General features: G+C 32.2%; 2 protein-coding genes across 4 annotated transcripts; one reads left to right on the forward strand and one right to left on the reverse strand.

The window, feature by feature from the left end:
- Positions 1-2: 2 nt before the first annotated feature.
- On the reverse strand, positions 3-20,157 carry RhoGAP92B (Rho GTPase activating protein at 92B). 3 transcript variants are annotated; one of them, XM_014248040.3, is made up of 5 exons: positions 19,921-20,157; positions 19,325-19,566; positions 16,047-16,222; positions 6,353-7,313; positions 3-4,921 (listed from the first exon to the last, which is right to left on the reverse strand). In XM_014248040.3, exons 1-5 carry the CDS (start codon positions 19,968-19,970, stop codon positions 3,777-3,779), a joined length of 2,574 nt encoding a protein of 857 aa, XP_014103515.3. In that variant the 5' UTR covers positions 19,971-20,157; the 3' UTR covers positions 3-3,776. The 3 variants fall into 3 exon arrangements, with proteins under 3 accessions (XP_014103515.3, XP_014103516.3, XP_036233792.2); XM_014248041.3 differs by lacking the exons at positions 16,047-16,222; positions 19,325-19,566; positions 19,921-20,157 and adding an exon at positions 10,283-10,391; XM_036377899.2 differs by lacking the exons at positions 16,047-16,222; positions 19,325-19,566; positions 19,921-20,157 and adding an exon at positions 9,637-9,761.
- A 339-nt stretch (positions 20,158-20,496) lies between these two features.
- Surf6 (Surfeit locus protein 6) lies at positions 20,497-21,601 on the forward strand. The gene is made up of 2 exons (XM_014247982.3): positions 20,497-20,709; positions 20,766-21,601. The coding sequence occupies exons 1-2, from the start codon at positions 20,604-20,606 to the stop codon at positions 21,539-21,541; spliced, it is 882 nt and encodes a 293-aa protein (XP_014103457.3). The 5' UTR covers positions 20,497-20,603; the 3' UTR covers positions 21,542-21,601.
- The last annotated feature ends 52 nt before the right edge of the window (positions 21,602-21,653 follow it).

The raw sequence follows: 21,653 nt of genomic DNA on the forward strand, positions 1-21,653 counted from the left end.
AGTTATTTTTCATAATATTATAGCTGCATTAAATGCATTTTAATTTTTTTATTTGCATAATTTTTAAAGAGTATGTTAGTAATACAACTGCAAAATTGTTCATGCAAAATGAAATTGCAAGACAATATACAATACTTTGCTGACTAACATTTTGCCGTTGCGTTTGACTTTTCCTCTTACAAATATAGAATATATTTTTTTGTTATACATGTACTGCAGTATACAGAGCCAAATCTATAAACTACACATAAGTATGATTTTGCTTTTTGCGCTCAATTATGTAATGTTATTTTTAATTGTGTTGTATTGTGTATAGTCGTCACATTTATTACATGCATGCATATATACCATATATGGTATATTGTATAATAAATATTCTCCTTAAAATAATATTTCAAATATACCACTTCTCAAAGCAGTCCACTCATATAAGATATGAGAAGAGCCGCAGGCGCACCAGTGCATACAATTTTGCCAATGGCAACAACTACAACACAATGTCGAGGACATTGCAAATGCAAATGCTTACAAAAACACCAAAAACAAAACAATATTCCTGCTATGCAATTGCGCGCTGCAGAAGCATACAATACATTTTGAGGTTATGATTTCAATTACCATACTATACAATTACATTTGAACCAACATACACGTCTATGCAAATATACATATATGCATGTAAAGTACTATGCATATAAAATATGCATTACAAGTTGAGTTACTTAGTTTAACTTTTTTAAATACACAGCTGCGCATTTATGTATTAATTTTTTTTATAAATATATATATATATAAGTTAATTTAACAACAAATGCACTTGAACTGCGAACTAAGTAACAAATTACTTTTATTTCTGCAATTCTACATATTGTATATAGTATATAGGAGATATATATATATATATATATATATATATATTGCTCTTGCGCAAAATTAATTTTCCCGTTTTGCTGCTAAACAATTACATAAGTTAAACTAATTATAGTAGTTATATATAGACGATATGCAGTATAAATTTAGAATAGCAGCTTACTCAGCCTAAAGGATAATAGCAAACACACACGCATGCGCACAAACAGATTGCGCCAGACTTGTTATGCCACTAATTATGCGCAACTTTTGGTAAGCATTGCACACATACACACATTTTATAAATATTTTACAGCAATTTAGCGCATTGAGACATACATACAATTTGTAGTTTATCATTCTTGTGCGTCGTGTATTCTTGTTTCGTGTCATATTTGTCTTTTAAATTACATAAGTTTTATTTCTCTAACAATACTCATATATTTTATGTATTTTTTCTTTAACTCTCTACAGCCATCCACTTGAGTAGTTTATCTTTTGCGTGCGTTTTAATTGTTGCATAATGAAAGCATTTTATCGACGCAATAAAACTTGCGCACTTCCAACTTTGACAAACATCATCGATTGTCGACTGAGTTCATTTCACCTGAGCTGTGCTATTTTCGTGGAGGTAATCATACATTTTTTCACACATATCATATATATATACATATATATATGTTTATTTTTCACTACCATTGCTAGCTTGAGGCGTAGTTGAAACTGTGTAAGGGAAATATTTTGTAGATTTTCGAAATAAAATAATAATAGTAAGTGATTAATTATTTTAATAATAATAAATAATAATATTAATAATAATAAATAATAATATTAATAATAATAATTAATAATATTAATAATAATAATTAATAATAAAAAATAATAATATTATTAATAATATTAATAATAATAAATAATAATAATAAATAATAATATTAATAATAATACAGCACGTAAAAAGCAGTTAAATAACACAATCAGTAATTAAAGATTTTATAAATTTGTTTAATTTCTTCCTCACATAGTTTCGTCAATGAAAGTTAGATTAAATAAAAAATATTTGCAAATTTTTTTAAATTAATATTTTTTGCGTACTAAAAAAAGTGTACCATGTTTTTGTCTGCATTTAATAATTTTTAATATTTAATATGTTTCAAATAATTTTTTATATTTAATAATATTTTTCTTTAAATATGTTTGTTTTAAATCATTTTTTTGTTTTTTTCAACTTAAATTAAATATTTTATTAGCAATATAGATTTACTGAATTTGTTTTTTCCTTGTTTTACAAATATGGAAAAAATAACTTTTCTCTTCGATATGCTTGCATTTAATGTGTGACAATATCAGAACAGTTATCAGAACTTAACAAAATTTTATTTAAATTATTAACTTTAATATTTAATATTTTAAGCCAATTCCAACTTAATGTTCAAGTAAAAACCAAAAATATTTATCAAAAGCAAAATATTTTAGAAGCTTATAACTTACTTTTTATAAAAAATAATGTTTCAACTAAAAAAAGACTTTAAAGAAGATAAAGTTAATGTTTTTTTTATGAAACATTAAAAACAAACAAAAATTATTTACGGGAAATTATTTTTCAATATCGAATATGCTCAAAACTGAATTTTTTTTTATACAATATGTGGCAAACATTTTTAATTACATAACTTTTAAAAGACATTTTATTTTTCCTGCGAACACGACATTTGTAAAAATGAAGGAATTGCTCTCTTCGTAAAAGAATAAACAGCAAACACAAAGCAGTTAGTAGCAAATATAATATTTTCATAAAGCAGTAAGAGATCTAAAAAGTTTTGTTGTACAATAAATCCTTTTTTCCGACAGATAAATGGACATATTGTTGTATGGTGATGGTTTTATTATTGTTGTAAAATAACATATTTTTTTTGTAATGACACCACTCTTAACACATTATTTATAAAAACTAATTTTCAACAAAATTTTCTTGCCTTTAGTTATAAATTATGTTAATATGTTTTTTATTTTTTATTTTACAAATAAATAACAGTTTTTTATTATTTAGGAGACTCTTTAAAAAATAAAACAACAAATGTTTCAAAAAAGTTAAAATTTTACAAATACATATTTTTTTGAAATGCATAGAAGTCGTTCACTGAATAAGAACAGTTGTGTTTATTTAGTTACACTCATGAGGAGTAGCATTAAAGTATATAAAAAAACACAATTAAATTTGTGAATAAAATTTAAAAAAATTAAAATATTAAATACAAATTTTATAAATCTTTTATGCAATTTTTTATTAGAAAGAATTTAAAATTATTTTATTTATTTTTTTTTTTTGTAAAGGAATCCTAATAAAAAGTTGTATACATATGGTAACCATGCAATAAGAGTTGGAAAGTTAAATAATTTTTTTATTATATAATAAATAAAGTGCGTATTATGTTAGAAGTAAATAAATTGTTAAAAATAAAAATAATTAATATAAAAGAAAAAGAACAAAATAATACACAACTTTAAGAAAGCGCGAACAAACAAATATTTTTTGCTGCGTTGCAATATTTTCCTTACGCCTTTCCACATAAATTAATATCTCATGTTTACTGCAAATATATAGCAAAAATGCATACATACACATACATGTAATTTAGGCAAAATACAATTTTTATTAGAAAAATACTCGTAGGTCTGTTTGTTTGTTTGTTTCGAACTCGAACACATTTCACCGTTACACAGTTTCAACATTTTTTGCACTGCCAAAGCAAACGCAGCGCACTATTTACAATACAAATTGCTACATTTCTTACAGCTTAGTTCTCTACTAGTGTCTTAATGTGTGTGTGTGTATGTGTTTGTGTGTGCATACACATAAGTCAGTGTGCGTGTGTGCGCGACAAACAACTACAAATGCTTACAACGCAACGCCGTTATGAGCGCACTTAATCTGATTGCTTTTTCACCACCGAGGGAGGTGGTGGCGCTGGCACCGTGGGCCGCTTTGTCAATATCATATGCGGCGAAACGGGTGTTGTGGGTGTGTTGCGTGTTATCGGCGCAGGTGTCTGTGTCTGCGCTTGTGCCGTGCTCACCGTTGACGTTGCCGACACCGACGCTGTTGCCACAGTCGACGACGCCGTAGCAAGCGTCGTCGTTTCCGATTGTTGCTGCTGCTGCTGCTGTTGTTGTTGTTGTTGTAGCTGTAGTGGTGCAAAAGTATTGGCATTCGCATTCGAATTGGAACGCGAATGACCACCACCGAAGCTGTAGACACTGACAATGCTGTTTCTATTGCTGTTGCTGTTACTTTGGCTACCGACGCCAGCAGCGCTGTTTATATTCGCATTCTGCTCCGCACTGAGAAGCCGTTGATTGTGTTGATTTTCACGCATTGCTGTTGCTGCTCCGTTATCACAATTGTCGCTGCGTAGTTTCTCGATGAACTTCTCAGTGGTGCGTGAGACTATACCGCCTCCACCGACAACTATACTGTTAACACCGTTAGCGCCAACACTGCCATTGCCAGTTTCGTTGGCTTGAGCCAGCGTCGGTGTTGTCTCATCATCACTCTTGCCACCGCCGCCGCTTAGGCTCAGCACCATTGGGCGTTTGGGTATCTTTGGTTTTTGTGGCAAATCTGGCTTGAATACCAGCGATCCTATGCTCTCAGTGCTCTTGCGATCCGCTACCGGTGAGGGTAAGTTATCCAAACCGAAAAATTGTGTACGTGTCATGGGTACCGGCTTAGCCGATTGTGGTGGCTCTGGTGGTGGCATTTGCTGTGTCAGTGGCTGTTGCAAATTTGGCAGCTTTGGTAATGGCGGTTTTTCGGGCTTCTCTGCGCTATTACTGTTATTACCATTATTGTTATTATTGTAATTGTTGTTATTATTAGCTGTCGTTGTGGCGGGTGCTATTGCAGTTGTTATTGTCGATGTAGCTGTATTCGGGAAGAGCTCTTTAACGCCGTTTCGGTGTGACTCGTGAGTGGTGTGTATTTTCTCCACAGCTTTGGCGGCACTTGGCGGTGAAGGCGCGCAAGCTTTTTGGCGACGAATGGTACCGTAACGTGGACTCTCAAGAGAATCTGAAAAGTGTAAGGAGGGGTTAAAATGAAGACGCTCTTTAAAAAATTATAACGGGTGTTTTTTTAAGATGTGTGGTTTTCAATGTGGCAATACTTTTGTCGGAGTTGGTCTTTTTGACAGCTCTTACTTGATTTCTACTCAGATTGGTTTGCCATTTCATAGTGAACAGACTTACTCGGAAACAATGTTTGCAAATTTATTACCAAAATAATGGTTCGGTTCGCTGCGTCCAATATTCGGTCAACATAATCGCTCGGCAGAGTCAGTAATTCGAGCAACCATGGATGGGTTTCGCACCACGTTTGCTCTAGTAGATAATGCACATCCTCAGGTACGCCATACAATGCGAACCAAAGACGTGCGTTGTGGAGCAGAGTAACGAAGAAGACCTAAATGAGTCCATCTACCATCGCGCGCAACAATTGAAGCTGTGCTTATCCATTTATGGAATATTTTGGGGAAGGCACTGTTTGGTGTGCTTATGGTCAGAGAATTCATATTTCTTCTAAAATGAAAAATCTAACGTTACAGTCAATGGGGAACGCTATAGAGTCATGATTAATGACTATTTCGTGCCTGAATTTGAGGATGTTGGTGTGGACGACTTTTGGTTTCAACAATACCGCGCTGTATGGCATCAGCCAACTAAAGAATAAAATTATTAAAGGACATTATCTCGTGTGGACGATTTTTTGTGGTTTGTCGCTTGTCTATGCAGAAAAGCCTTGGAAGATAATATTCTGGGCGTTATTGCTGGCATGCGGCCCAAATCGCTGCAAAAATTGGGCCTCTTGGCTTGGATTTATTCGAGCTAGTCGCGGCGGTCACTTGCCCGAAATCATTTTCAAAACATAATGGCACACCCTTATCTTTGTATTAAAGCTAAATTCTTGGCCATTACATTTAATTATATGCGACTTATTTCTTCTTGAAAACCACATGTCTAAATAAAAACACTCTTTATTTATTATCCAGGAAAATGTTGAAAGAAAGCTAAAGCGAGACTATGTTAATAGAAAAATATAATTCTAATACATTACATTATTATTTTATATATTATTATATATTATTTTTTATTTACCTTGTGTTTACCCTAATGGAAAATCTAAATCGTAGAATTCTCTCTACACCAATTTGTGTGTTTTATAAAAATGTATTCAATCAGAAAAGTTTTATATTCAAAAATTTTATTTATTACAGTTAATTTTATTCTTAGAATATTACGAAACTAAAGTTACTTTTTAAAGCATATATCTCTCTTCTCAGCTTCTTTCCAATATCTCCCTCCGTACCTTTGTCTCTCCCTTTCCTTATCACTCTCTCTCTCTCTCTCTACATATTACTTTCTTCTTTTGTCTCACTTCTTTCTATCTTCTATTTATCTCTAACACTTTCTCTCTCCCTCACCCTCCTCACTTCCTTTCACTCACCCGTGTCATGCCGATCCAAATTTTCGTTGGACGAGCCAGATTTGCTTTTACCTTCCACAAAGAGTTTATTGCGCGACAACGTCACAAAAAAATCTACATCTCCTTCGAAAAAATAATCCCACTGACTAATCAACAGTTCAACAATCACATTCACAGCCGATGAACTGTTCACCTGCCCCAGGTAGTCGGCCGGATTGCTTTTATCCAAACGCGGCCACAACATATTCGGCGACATAACAATCGCCACATTCTGCGAGCTCATCTTGTTCTGGTCAACATTCTGTGTGACCAGCCAGAGGAAACGTGTCAGATAGCGTAAATTTGCATAATTCGACGCGGGCAATTTGGCCAGTGTCGCCTTAATGGCGGCCTTCCGCTCTGCTTCACTGCCACATTCTGTCGCGCTAATAAAGTCTGTGTAGTATTTATAGGTGAGTAACGGTTCGGGCAATTCACGCAAATACAACTTGAGTATCGAACCAATCACATGCGGGTCCTGATACTCCACCGGTAATGGAGTTTTCACATATTGTGCTTCGAGCGCATGTTTCATGCGTCGCAATTTTGTGCTTGCACAACCCACACGCAGCAAACCCTCCTCATAGAGTCCGTTCTCGATGAGACAACAAATGCAGAGCTCTAATATGTGGGATATCTCACGATTTGTCGACTCCAGATGCTCGGTTAGTGAGGTGCCGAAACGTGATTTCACTGTCGATTGTATAATATCCTGTATGGAGGCGAGCGAAGAGTTGACCTTCTGCAGTGCACGCTCGTGATAATTACGCTGGTATAGCACATAGTCGCGTATGCATTGGACTATGACGTCCTCTTTGGTGATCAACTCGAACATGAGTGCGGCAAGCGAGTCGCGCTCCTTCTCCAGCTTCACTTCGCACTGCTCCTGTTGGTCTTTGATGTGATTGATTTTTGCGGGTGCCTCGTCAAGACGTATGGCGGCCTAGAGGGGGGCGTAAAGAAGTTGAAATTTTTAAAAGGCGGATACAGTTAAAATTTCGTAAGAGAATAGTTTATGATACAATTTGATTTTTTTTTAAATCTATTAGATCTTCTTATGAAAAATGGGGTTTAATTAAAAACAAAACTCAGTTAAATAATTTTCTTTTGAATTCATAGAACATTAAAAAATAATTGCACACCTTTAGCAGCTAAAAAAAATTTAATAGAAGAATTTTTCAAAATTTTTGAACATTTCATAATGTATTTTTAGAAAAAGTGTAGATATAATCAAAATATTATATACAAAAAATAATAATACATTCACAATCATCATAAAAACCAAATTCAATGACTTTTTCAGTCAAAAACTTCGAATATTGTTTTCCTAACGGTTTTCGCTTTGTAGTTCAGATAATATATAATATTATATATACATATTTTAAATAAATTCTAAAACATTTCAATTCTAATATAAACAATAATAACAAACTTAAACAAAGCCTCAATTATCTCTTATCGCGCTCAAAATTCGATTTGTCTATCGTAAATATTCACTTATTCACACAACCTCCACCACCCCCGCAAAACACAGCTGTGCAGCGATAAGCAAACATTTCGCAAATCTGCTTTTATCGTGCAAACAATGATAGTGACATCAGCACCAAAAAAACGCAACAACAACAACAAAAACACAAATGCGTCTTGTCGACGTAAAAAAAAAAATCAAAAATACAAATCATCAAAATAGAAGAGTGCAATATGCCAACAAATCGGATTAAAACTCTGCAGCACTGATACGGAGAACCTCGAGACAGCACGATAAACATACAACGGTACATTTATGTGTACGTAAGTATATAGGTGCAAATTCAATCAATAAACTTCTGACTAAGCCAATCGAATAATCACGTTCGCACCTTGCCGCATTTGCACATATCCACACCACAGCATATAGGGGCCATATAAGGCAGCCATGTATATACATACGTAGAATTACATAGAGAAATGTGATTTATACTTTTTGAAATAACTTTTACATATGCAAATTGTATTTTTAGTTTATTGACTAATGAAAATATGAGCAAAGAGTTTCTAGGAAATTCTAGTCATAATTAAGACAATGTCAAAAGTTTCGTCATTGTTTCCTCTCATCCAACACAACCACCTGTGTCTCCTACAAGTATATTGCATTACAGCCGGTGGCGTTTGTTATGCGGTGTTCACACTACACAGCAGAAATTACTTCATTTCGCACAAATTACTTTCAATAAATCAAGTGTATTTACATTGTTATTTTTAAAAGTAAAATTTATACTAGAAATTATTATATTTTATTTGAAAGAACCTGTGTTCTATGATCGATTAATCGACCTTATTCTAATATAATTATTAGTTTCAATGAGACGAGTTTTGAAAAAACACATATTTATGGTATTCCTCCCAAAAAACTGCTATTTTAGTCACATAAAATAATATTCCAGTATACATACATACTTATATCTAAGACCAGTTTCTAAACCAACTTCGTTTTTATACCATAAACAGCGCATATTAAATTTGCTACGAAGTTTATAACATTCAGAAGCAAACGTCAGAGACCCTTTAAAATATGTATATATTATATATAAGCAATCAGCTTGACGAGTTGAATCGAGCTGTTTGGTCCGTCTGTATATATCCGAACTACTCCCGATATCGATCTGAAATTTTGCACATATCCTTTTCTCTCTAAGCTGCTTATTTGTCGGAACCACCGATAACAAACCAATATGGCATATAGCTGTCAGATAAACTGAACGATCAAAACCAAAAAATTCTATGTATAGAAAACATTTTTATTTGACTAGACAAGACAAGACGCTAAAATCTTCGAAAAAAATTTTCAGATCGAATCACTTAGTATACGCATATAACTGTACGATCAAAATAAAGTTATTGTATGGAAAACGTTTTTCAAAACAAAACAAAATTGTATCTATATTATAGTTCGATGGGATGAAATTACAACTCGGCAAAAAACAAAATGTAAACTCTGGAAATTTTTTATACAATTTCTTGGCTGTTCCAATGTTGTCTTAATACGATTATAACAAATTATATGAGCTGCAGGTTCCCAAAACAGCCGGGAAATTATTCCTTACGCGAGAAAATTTACAATTAGAGCACGAATACATTTCACTAGTGGATCATAATTGTTATTTTGTGCCGAGACAAAATGTATTTAAATTTAACCAATTGTCACGTAGAAACGTCGATTATGTCTGTCTATGGTAAGATACAAGACCAAGAGAAAACCAGGAAAATATAATATACTGAAGTCTCACCTATATTTATTAATACCAACGATGATTGGTCATAACACAAATACCACTGTTTGACACTGAACTAATTTTAATATACATACAAGTATAGTGTTATACAAAAAATGTTCTGTTAGGGGTTAACAGTCTTAAAAACGAAGAGAATTAGTTTTGGTACAATAAATGTATGAATTTTAATATAACCTCTTCTCATTAAAAGTAAATAATTTATACACATTAGCACTTCCTTATAATGGCAAAAGAATAAGAACAACAGGAAATCGCACATATAAATAAAGCAGAAGAGGAACAGTGCAAAGACCCACAAGTGAATAACACAAGAAGACATAATACGAATATATACGATTAATGTTTCGGCAATTTCCATAAATATATATTATTACTATGGGAAATAGCAGAGCAATAAAAATATAGCAGCAGAATGAAGCAGAAATGAGAAATTTTTGGGCGCAAATAAAAAAAATTATACTTAAATAAAATTACTAGCATTAAATGGAAATTAAAATTCAAAATTCATATGTTTTATATTATATGTATATGTAGATACATTTGTATATATATATATATATATATGTATATGCATATTTATATTGAGAATGGCATGGCAGCATGTCAACAGCATTACCAATAGGGATATAAGCATACATACCGATGTGCATACATAACGTTTGCCCTGAAACTAATTTTTGGACATCGTAACACTTTTAACAGTTTTATATTTTATATTTTATTACTTTTTCTGTCACATTGCCACAGCTCTACAGCTCTAGCTACAACTGGAAACTCACTTGTCGCCAGCGCAGTCCCATATACGGCAGGCGACTTCCTAAACAGTTAAAAGACATACATTCAAACATACATATATAAAGGGGAATTAAGAAACACGCAACAAATGAAAGAAAAAGGTAATCAAACTTCAGCAATAAGATGCGGAATACTCTTTTAAGCAAAAGCAATGCAAAAATTTGCTCCAAAGACACAATTTCGCGTAAAAATCGTAGAAAATAAGATCTTAAGCCGCTTAAGACATAACATTAAACGGGCGAATCAGTACATAACGGTGACGAAATCTGACTCACTTTTGATCAACGGAACTGCAACGAAAATAACAACAAAAGCAATTATGTCGAAAATTGCCAAATTAGTCTAAATAAATCGCAATAAAGTCAGCTAAAAAAATTTCTAGGCGACAGGTATGAGTCAATAGACGAACAAAATCAATGCTTTGAAACGGGGAAATGGGCGAAAGAACGGAATTTTAAAAATATGACAAGTGTTGTTTAGTAAAATAATGTCTTTTTCAAATCAAAAGCCTTTCAAGAATTTACAAAACTTCTAGGATAGCTTTACGACTTGTAGTGCATATCAGTCTCTAATAGTCAAAATAGATCTGGATTTATTTCTAGACAAGGACTGTAACTACTTAGTTTTCTCGTGACAACGCGCAATACAAAGCTTTCGAACAAATCGATCGACCATTTAGGTTATATAACTAACTTCACGATGAGAAATATTTTCATATGATCTCTCGACTATTCAATCCTCAAAATTTCCGTAACGTTAACACAACAATTTTGAAGACGCCAAGAGATGTCACTCTTGTTTCAATTACCTACTAACCATTGTCAAAAGATTGAGTAATGTTGTTGTAGCGACAAAAAAAAATATTATAAAGTTGCGAAGTTTTCTGCCGAGCTGCAATAGTCGTCAGACAAATAAAAATCTGAGTTCGCTTCGGCACGGAAGACCATAACACATTTACAGCAATCAGAAATACGAAGAAAAGTTTTTATTTAAGTACATGTGAGTCTTCTTTTAAAGATGCTGTTTTATTCTGCGAAAACTTGAGCTGTAAACATTGATTTAATTGAGGAAAAGATGTTATTGTTGGGGGATTTTAACTACCGGACAATTATGTTTCGATTAAAACTTAAAAGAAACTATAGCGCTAAAACAAACGAATCTAATCAAGTTGGCAACACCACAAACATTCAATTTTTATTGCTTGAGTAAGCAAGATAAAAAACCGAAATAAATCAATAATAAATTGGTCAAAACTTAGATAATTTTAAAGCCTATGTTGAAGAAAAAATTTAGAATTTAATAATTTAGGCTTTCAAACGCAACTCCTATGGTCCAATTTATTAGATAAACAGAAATATTGTGAATCTTACACACAAGAAATTTAACAAATAACTATAAGCTATTAATATTAACAAAATTACACCAACAAAACTGAAAATTAACACTGTTGGGGATATAGAAATTATACTGAATCGGTATTTATAGCGATAGCGTTAATAATGACGATCCAAACACTAATTTCAAAACAATCACATTGAAAGTGCTCATAGAAAGGTGATCGAGGTGACAATGTCAAAATTAAATTGTCAAATTTTGAGACACAAAAAAAACAGTTATCAGTATGTATGAATAATTAAATAGATAGTGGTGGGCAAAAGTAATAGTAAAATGGAAATATAAACCACAGCGATTACATACATACATATATAATTCGAAGGTTCAAGCTAACCATAATAACAACAAATAAGTGGTAAAAGCAAATGCCGAAGACGAAACAACAACAAAGCGGCAATAAACCTAATACTTCCACAAATTTAATATTAAAAAAAAAAAAATAATAAGAAAAAAACAGCTAACGTAATCGCCGGCACGCCCAACCGCAAAACCCGCTTCTGCGCTCACCACAAAGTCAGCATTGCCCACCGCTTCCTCTCTCACCTTCACAACATTGAAACACTTGAGTGACCAACACAATACAAACACACACACAAGCACAGTGTAAGTCGACACAGCGATTTCGCGTAATCATAATAAAAAAACATGCGAGAGAGAAATTAAAATGATAATACTTGTAATATAATAACAAAAGATAATATAATAATAAGCATAATCATGACGAAAAATATACAAATATAAATAAATACAGTTACAAATGAACGCAATTGCAATCGTAAAACTATATACATACATACATAAGTAGTAAGCGAGTTAAGCTCAATTGAGTTGAAATGGTGAATAACGAAATCGTGTGAAAAATAAAATTAAGCAAAAAAATTAGCAAAAATTCAAAAATAAAAATAATAATAAAATTAAAAGTAAAAGTAAAAACAAAACAAAAGTAAAAAAAAAATTAAAATAATAAAAAAGTAAAAAAAATTAAAATAATAAAAAATAAAAATATAAAAATAACAAACGCAATAATTAAATTGCAATTAGCAGACGCACTGATATGCAACCTTGGTTTTCTAACAATGCTGTTATTGTTGTTGTTAGTATCTTTCTTTACCGCCTTTGATGCGAATTGTTAGCTATTGAACAACATAACTGATTATCAGCGTTGACTAATTATCAAATTCGCAACAGCTATAAAGCAAATACAGCAACAAATTAGGACAACATACTCATGTGTAGTATGCCATGCAAGTAGGCGTGCCGACGAGCATTTACACGCACCATAAACACAATTTATGAATAAACGATTCAAATTGTTAGCAAAGAAAATTCGGAAACATAGTTAGATACATTATTAAGAGAGCATAAAATGTGAGTGGAAATAAGTTTAATGCTTTTTTATGTCAATTAAAAATGCATACAAATATTTTACAAGAAAAAATGTAAAATTTTTAAATTTTTTTATGATTTCTATGGTGAATATTCCCTTGATTGGCAATAGTGATTATAGCTACCTTGAAATTTTAAAGATATGATTATCTATAATAAAAACATACAAACGCATATTTGCAATGCAATGCTGTTTGTGAAGCAAACGTACATAGAAGGGAAAAAGAAAAACTCTAAAGCATTTAGGCTGAACACATAGTGCCGCGGAGCCGAGGAACCGACGGGAAAGAGGAGAAAATAATGTTTCAGTATTAAGTATATATAAAAGTTATATAAAAAAAATGTAGACGAAACAAAAATATAATAATATATATATTTTTTAATATTTATACAAATACTGTTCATACTACAATAAACAGCTTAACTCGATTTCGAGAAAATTCAAAATTTCATTTCGCTTTAAGTAATTGGCGTTTAACATAATATTTTTTAATTTCAAATACCAAATTTTTGACAAATTTATACTTTTTGTAAAAAAAATTCATAAATTACAAAATATCAAATGCAATTACATAAATATCCCATCTTTTTCAATAATTTTAAATAATTTGCTTACAAAATAAGATTTTAAAGTTCTGAAATCGGCATTGCCATACTTTATTGAATTTCTTTATTTCATCCACTATGTGCTCAGCCTTACGTAGCGATAATTGGTGATAACACGAGCGCGATTTATGGATTCGCTGATAACATGCCACAAAAACACCAATAGTATATCAATATCGTAATGGCGAAACAGTTATAAGGAATACACCAAATCTCGATTAACGGTTCACAGCGCTAAATGGTTGGCAAATGCTTGGTGATCTCACTTAAAGTTATCGTCAATGAAAGTATTGCAAGAATACAAACGTGCTTTTTTCAAGATGATCTTGCAAGCTTTCATTGAGCTTTGGATGAAGCGTTTTGTTTTTTCTCTCCCTGAAAATACAACTAGGACTCCTTTGAGGCATCCAACCACTTTTTATTTATAAAAAATGTTTCATGTTTTAAATTATTTAATAGCATGAGATCAATTTTCCATGTCAAAAACAAACCCATGATAATGATACGGCATTAAGCTTCTTAGCTTATCGAATAATACCAAAATCTACAGCCAATCAAATTGTATACCAAAAGAAGCTTACGTATTTCTATTTAAAAAGAGTCTACATATTTATATGAGTTATTTGTAGGTTTCTTATCACATTATGATAACAAGAAATTATTACGAAAATATTATCAATTCAGCTAAGGAAATTTATTGAGCAAAGCTTTGGACACCAATTGTTAATAAGATATGATGATGCATGTAGTAAATATCTACAGGTTTAGAACATAACATATTTACGGAGATCAAGCTTGGATAGACTTCTAAACCTTGAAATAGTAGTAGTTTACGGTTTTTACTACATAACCTTACAAATATAAATTAACAATTTCTATAGATATCCTTACTGTTTTTAAGCTGCTAAATGGAGAGACCTTACCGATTTAAGTCCTAATTTTTAAATTGTTACCAATTCAAAAAATGTATAACTGAGCCAAATGTTGCAAAATGTGTATCAAACGAAACATAACGAGATCAAGCAAACTTTCCGAATATAATTTGAGAAAACTACAATTTAAATATGTATATTGAGGAATAGAGTTACCAAATAAAAGCAAAATATTCTCTACAGAGAAACAAACGCTGTTCAAAAAAATGCTTCCTGTTATAATTAGATCCAGATTTGAACTCACCACCAGCGTATTGGTCAGTCAGCTACGCTTAAACAATATTCTTTCAATTACCAATTAAACAAACTTGCCCAAAATATCAATCAAGTAATATTGACTGGCGTTAATTATTCAATGTCATTGCGAAGTTCAACAAATTAATGGAGAAAAACTTAACGCTGCCAATGATTTAATGTAATTGCTAAATAGCAAACTGATGTAACGTTTATATGTATGTAGGCGCTTACAAATTTATGTATGTATACGCGTAATATTTTATATTTTTATAACAAATCGAAGACAATGACTGAATGAAAGCACAACACGTGTTTAAAAATGTAATCGAAACCATTGTGCTTATTATATTGCCTATAATGCCTAGAACGCAAAATACATATAATAAAAAAATATATGTTTTTTTTTTTTGTTCTAGCTATCGCTCAGTAGACATACATATGTACATACCAAATAGTAAGTAATAAAATAGCTGCGGTATTAGCAATCATCAATACGATATGATACAGCTAGTAAATGGGTTTAGAGGCAAACATATACATACATACACTTTTTCCTTCTTTTTTTTTTGTACAAATATGTACAAGTACCTACTATATATTATATAAAGCATTAGAGTAACATTTCATATGAAGGGGACTCATGAAAAGCATTATGGCAAATAGTTTACAAGCTTTAGCGCTACTCCAAACAAGTGCTACAGCAGCGGACACTAAGAATGTCAACGCCTTCACTGCCTAACTACTTTCTTTTATTGATTCACTTATTCTTCCATTCATACAGCCACTTAGACTTTTTCATTCAATTTTCCGCTTGTCAGCGCATAAACACTTCAGCTACATAAAAACAACTTGGAAAGCATTGAGTGAGTGTATTCCAACGCCCATTTGTCAGTTAACTGTTGACCGTTAAGTCGACTTCCCAGGCGCACATTTGCACGCGCATTGTTGCACATTGATAATAAGTAGGCAAATGTATGTACATACATATATACATATATATGAGTATGTAATGTATGTAGATATATGTGTGTACGTGTTATTATGGGTAAATACCTCATAGCTGCGCTTTAGTGACTGATACTCCTGCACTGTACGTGATACATTGCGTTTGAGTGATGAGATCTCTTGGATTTCATTATCCAAAATTTGCTTTAAACGACGCACCACTTCGGTCTCGGTCTCCAGTTCATTGTCGACGATGCATTCCGCAATTGACTTCTCAAGTTCGCCTGCAATTGAGTAATACAACATTTAGTGAGTAAATAGTTGACTGTATTGTATACGTGTGTAGGTATATACATACATATACATACTATTTATATGTTTGTCTTATAAATTATAGCACATATGCGCACACAAGTTTTTACACAGTTTCGCATGAATAGTAGCCAAAAATATTAGTCGAATAGAAATAAACTTACGAATGAGCAATAAAAGGGCAGTAAAGCTGCTAAATATGAGTAAACTACATAATTAACCTTTGTATATAAACATATGTATATATTGTATATATTTGATTGTATGTAGGTGATGTTCATATGTTTGTAAGTGGAAAAGCAATGAGGCAAGAAGTCACAAATGGTTGCGAACGAATGAATAGTAAATGCGATATTTTTAAGAATGAGCTGAGCTAAAGCAATATTTCAAAAAAATATATATAGTACCATATACATAATTATAAACAGAATAGTACTCAAAAACGCAATTGAAATTTTTTAAACGTTTGAATAAATAATCTTTATAACACATTACTTGTAAACAATAACCTAATTTAGCACTTCCCTAACCCAAAACCATACATATACAACATACATACATATGTAGGTATATTAAACCTAATATAAAAAATATTTTTATTGTTATTATTTATATTATTTAGTTTTATTTACCAGAAACATGTCAATTTTTAATATGGAATATACATATAACAGAACATATACATACATACATATGAAATATACAAAAAAATTATATATATTTTACAATAAAATAAATAAATTGCTATCATTAAGTACTAAATCGATATATTGAAAATTATCGAAGTATTCTTATAACAACTAATCAATATTCAGTCTGGTCAAATATAAGCTTTGAAATGACACCATAAGACAAATCCTTTAAATTTAGTATAAAATAAAATAAAGCAAAATATTAGCATAATTTAACAAATTATCCACAATAAGGAAAATAATTAACTGACATTAAACATATTTGCTAAAAACAAACAAAAAATTTTCTAAACAACCAAAAATTGTTACATACAATAATTTTCAAAAGCTGCAAATTCTAGAATTTGTAATCTTAGAGTTTATGTAAAATTAATCGTCATGGAAGTGGTTTCAGAGCTTGCCTAAAAATTCAAAATCATTGCACTTTTCAACACAAATACTGTAATTAGCGAAATTTTTAGAACTAGCACTAGACATGGGTTTCCGATGGATCGATTGATGATAACAGGTAGACAAGAAAAATAAAATATGTATATAAGTAGATAGTACAAAGTGTATTTACATATATACAATAAATATCCTTCATACTTCATGACCAAACACACTTCGCAGCTGGGTATGTATGAAAATAGCCGCCCAAAGTCAATAAAGTGACATGCAATGCCTAGCTTCAACGAAACTCAACATGATCATAGCCACTCTCCAACGCATTACAACAACAAAGTAAATGCAATTAAAAATTTGCAACACCAAAATTATCAGTTGTAATGGATGGTTCGACACAAGCACCGACTCATAGTCGTTTGCAGACTGACTACGGCGGCAGCTGAGTAAGTAAATGATGAGTGGCTATTTAGTAGCTTGGTTGACTGCCAGACTGACTGTCTATTTATCTGCTTTTGTTGTCTATTATCTGCTAGCTGGCCTAAGCTTAATGTGCATATACATATGTATGTACTACATACATATAAATGACATGGTAAAAAACTGAAAACTGTTGCTGCCACTGCTGGTATTATGGGATTGAAATGAAATTCCCACAATGTCTTTCAGCCACAAGCTTCAAGCGTGAGGTTTGGTTGCATGCCTATTGGCAGCTGAACAACACCATACAACTCTATTCTCACATACATATCTACAAATGTATATGTTGAGACATCCATAAATATATATTTATGTAGATATGTACCTCTCAAATGAATGAATATGTGTGCATGTTATATAGATGTTGTTGATGCACTTTGGAATTGTTACATAATTAGCAGCGATATAATTTGGTAATAATAAAAAGCAAGTTAAGAGTTTACATATGTACATACCTGCATACACTTATATATGTATATATAGTAAGGTTACAATAGTATATACATGCAAGTTCGTAGCTTTTGCTGTTCTCGGCGAAACAAAATAAAGTAGATTTCGGTTGCACTAAAATTATAATACCCTTCAAAAATAATAGAACTTTTATACAGGAAATTGATTTTGCGCGGTCAGTTTGTATAACAGCTATATGGTGGTCCGATATCGGCGGATAAGATGTCATCGATATCTTAAAACCTGAGGGACTAGTTGGCGGATATACAAGCGCACATACAGACTCAGCTCGTCACCCTGATCATTTATATATAGGTATATCATAGGCGTGCGACGTTTGTTTCTGGTTGTTACAAATTTTGTGGCAAACTTAATGTACCTTATTCAGGATATAAATATTAATAAAAAAAACTTATATTTTAGTGCAAACCGAAATCAAAACTCATTAAAAGCGACAAACTCAATCCATTAGAAAAGAAAACATACATAAAACGTCAGCAATGTGTCGACACAAGACAGTTTTTCGCTGACAAAACACACCATCATTGTTGCGACAAGGCCAAGCGCAGCAAAGGCGAGGTCAACGCCAGCGCCACACTCATCGCAGCTGTCAACGACGTTCGTCCAGTGCTACAACTCAATACATTGGGTCAATCGTAAAATTGCAAATATATGAAAAGCAACAACAACATTTCGGCGTGCCTTCCGCCCCGTGATCAAAACACATAATTGTTCGCACAACCACACTGTTATATGTCTATCGTAAATGGGACATATATGAGAGTATATACGTATGTATGTACTTTGATAGCACAATTCAAGTGTTAACACAAACTTTGGTGACATACAATAATTTCTTTGATATAATACACTTTGCAATTAAGTCTTTTAAGGGATAATGTTTTGTAATTCTTTACGAACTCTACCACTCCTTATATTTGCGTGTGGGATAGTCTTTAGGAATTTATTAAATACATTTAATAAGCACACAAGTCTAACTTGGCCTCTTCTACTTGTTACTGTCAGCACACAGAGTTTACATATTTTGTTTTATTGTTATATACGCACCACAATTAGATAAGACATGATGTAACGGCATTTCTTTGGATAGATCCTTGGATGACTCTTCAAGCGCTTGTCCAATCTTGTAGTGACTGTTCTTTTTGATACGTTTATCACGCTCCTGTGTGTCGGTTGTGGAACTAGCTGCCGGCAATTTACGCACCATTTTTTCCAGTACATCCTTATACTTGTCAACTTGTTTTTCAATAATTTCCAATTCGGAATCCTTGCAATCGGATTTATTTGATCTTCAGAAGATTATTCATGAAAAAGGTAATAATTAAAAACATAAATCTCGGATTGCATATTTTGATAATAGTGTAAGGCTAGTAGCACCAATAGCTTCAATACATAACACATTAGCAAAATGCCGACACACCCTTCCCCTTTGGCACACAATCAAAGCAAAGGTGTAATCTTTCCACCCTAAACAAACCAATGCCAGCCAACGCGGCCGTCTATGCTTCAATAATCTCAGTCCTTTTACGCATCGGCATCTATATACATAAATTTGTATAGAACACAGTGCCACACCATTGTGTCTAGCCCATGCCTTATGACTTTGTGCTATCCAGCCAACTTCCAAAGCTTACAGCACTCACCTCCCCAAATTTTCAGCTGCAATTTTTATTTTCGTGAATTGTTTCTTCATTTTTGCAGCACTTCACAATTACACCACCACCGATATCACTTTTTCAATCGAATAACTGTGTTATGGTTTTTTTACACTTCAATATTTCGATATTTTTCTTCAATTTTTGCAGTAAACATAAAAATTAGTCATCCTATTCTTCTATCGCCAACGAATGCGAGCAATCAACTCAAGACTGTGAAGCTTTAAAGGGTGTGTTCAGTGGCATTATGACGTTTAAGGTAATTGAATAGGGTATGTTAAACCAACTATATGGTTTTATGGGGCATAGTTCACTATGTACAACAGTGGTATAAATAATTATTATTATAATTATACTATCTTATTTTATAGTTATATATATCATAATTTATATTTCAGTACCTATAATATGGTATTGTTTTCAACTTCATCTATTTATTTATTACTGATATTAAAATACATCTCTTTTATGTTCTCAACATAATTTCTTTCAGTGTATACCGTTGATAATTTGATGAACGTACGATTGTCAAATTTGACAATTTGATTTGCTTTTTTGTTCTTCAATGTTATTCATATGCTTTCACTTGGAATGAAAGTTGCACGTGTGGAATTATAAAGTTATAATTATATATTATATTAATTTATATAAAATTCATTAAATTGTCCATAATGACAATACAACTTGATAAAAAGGGTTTAATGTCCCTAATGCGCACAGAGAATGAGCGTATTATGGATATGCTACTTACTTATAATGTGCCGGACTCAATTGAAGGTATGTAAATATACTTGGCAGTGAGAAAATTAAAGGTAAATATTTATTATTTCTAGACATCGAATATGATGATTATCTGCTGAATAATGAAAAATCTGCTGCTAAAGCCAAAAATGCGTTGGATGCCCGAAAAGCAACACCTATTGACGAGTTGCAGGATCGTCTTAATATTATCAAAAACAAGATGAAAACCAAAAAGCGTCCAGCGTCAGAGCGTTCACTAAAGAGACGTGAAGCGAAAAAGCTGAGAAAAAATAAAGAAGTTAAAAAAATATTAGTCTCCGCTGCGAAATCTATGAAAAACGAGAATCAGAAATTTGCAAATGTAAGTGGGGGTGACAAAGAGGACAAAAAAGATATTAAGAAAGTCCTACCAAAACCAGTCTTTAATGAGGAAGGTAAAATTGTATTTTCTAAATTTGATTTTGCGTCTCATCCCGGAGCCAAGGTGAAGAAATCGCATCAAAATCCTCGTGAGATTTTGAAGAAAATAAAGCAAACAGATAAAAAAATAAACGAACTCAAAGAACAAGGCGAAGTGGAGAAAGCTTCTGAAATAAAAAGTGAAATGGCTTGGAAGAAAGCCTTTGATAAAATTGAAGGCAAAAAAGTAAAGGACGATCCCAAATTGTTATATAAAGCCATCAAAAAACGAAAGAGCGAGAAGAAGAAATCGAAGAAAGATTGGGTGGAACGTAAACAAAAGGTTGAATCGGGCATAGAACAGAGACAAAAGAAACGGCAAGAAAACATCAACAAACGCATCAAGGATAAAAAGACCAAGAAGCAAAAGAAGTTATCCAAAAAGGGGCGGGTTATACCCGGTTTCTAATAAAGTTAAGCAGTTATTTTTAAGTTCATAGTATAATAAATAAAAAATATATAAAGCTGACTTTTCATTGAAATTTCATTCAAACAATATTTATATATGAAAGATTTTAGAA

The sequence above is a fragment of the Bactrocera oleae genome, chromosome 2 (assembly GCF_042242935.1).
Source record: "Bactrocera oleae isolate idBacOlea1 chromosome 2, idBacOlea1, whole genome shotgun sequence".
NCBI lineage: Eukaryota > Metazoa > Arthropoda > Insecta > Diptera > Tephritidae > Bactrocera > Bactrocera oleae.

Excerpts from the sequence above, each read along its gene's own strand:
- RhoGAP92B (XM_014248040.3), bottom strand. The coding sequence starts at position 19,970 with ATGAAGAAACAATTCACGAAAATAAAAATTGCAGCTGAAAATTTGGGG. Across the intron at positions 19,567-19,920 it reads GCAGCTGAAAATTTGGGGAG|ATCAAATAAATCCGATTGCA; the intron begins GTGAGTGCTGTA and ends AATCTTCTGAAG. Across the intron at positions 7,314-16,046 it reads CACTAAAGCGCAGCTATGAG|GCCGCCATACGTCTTGACGA; the intron begins GTATTTACCCAT and ends GCCCCCCTCTAG.
- Surf6 (XM_014247982.3), top strand. The coding sequence starts at position 20,604 with ATGACAATACAACTTGATAAAAAGGGTTTAATGTCCCTAATGCGCACA. Across the intron at positions 20,710-20,765 it reads TGTGCCGGACTCAATTGAAG|ACATCGAATATGATGATTAT; the intron begins GTATGTAAATAT and ends TATTATTTCTAG.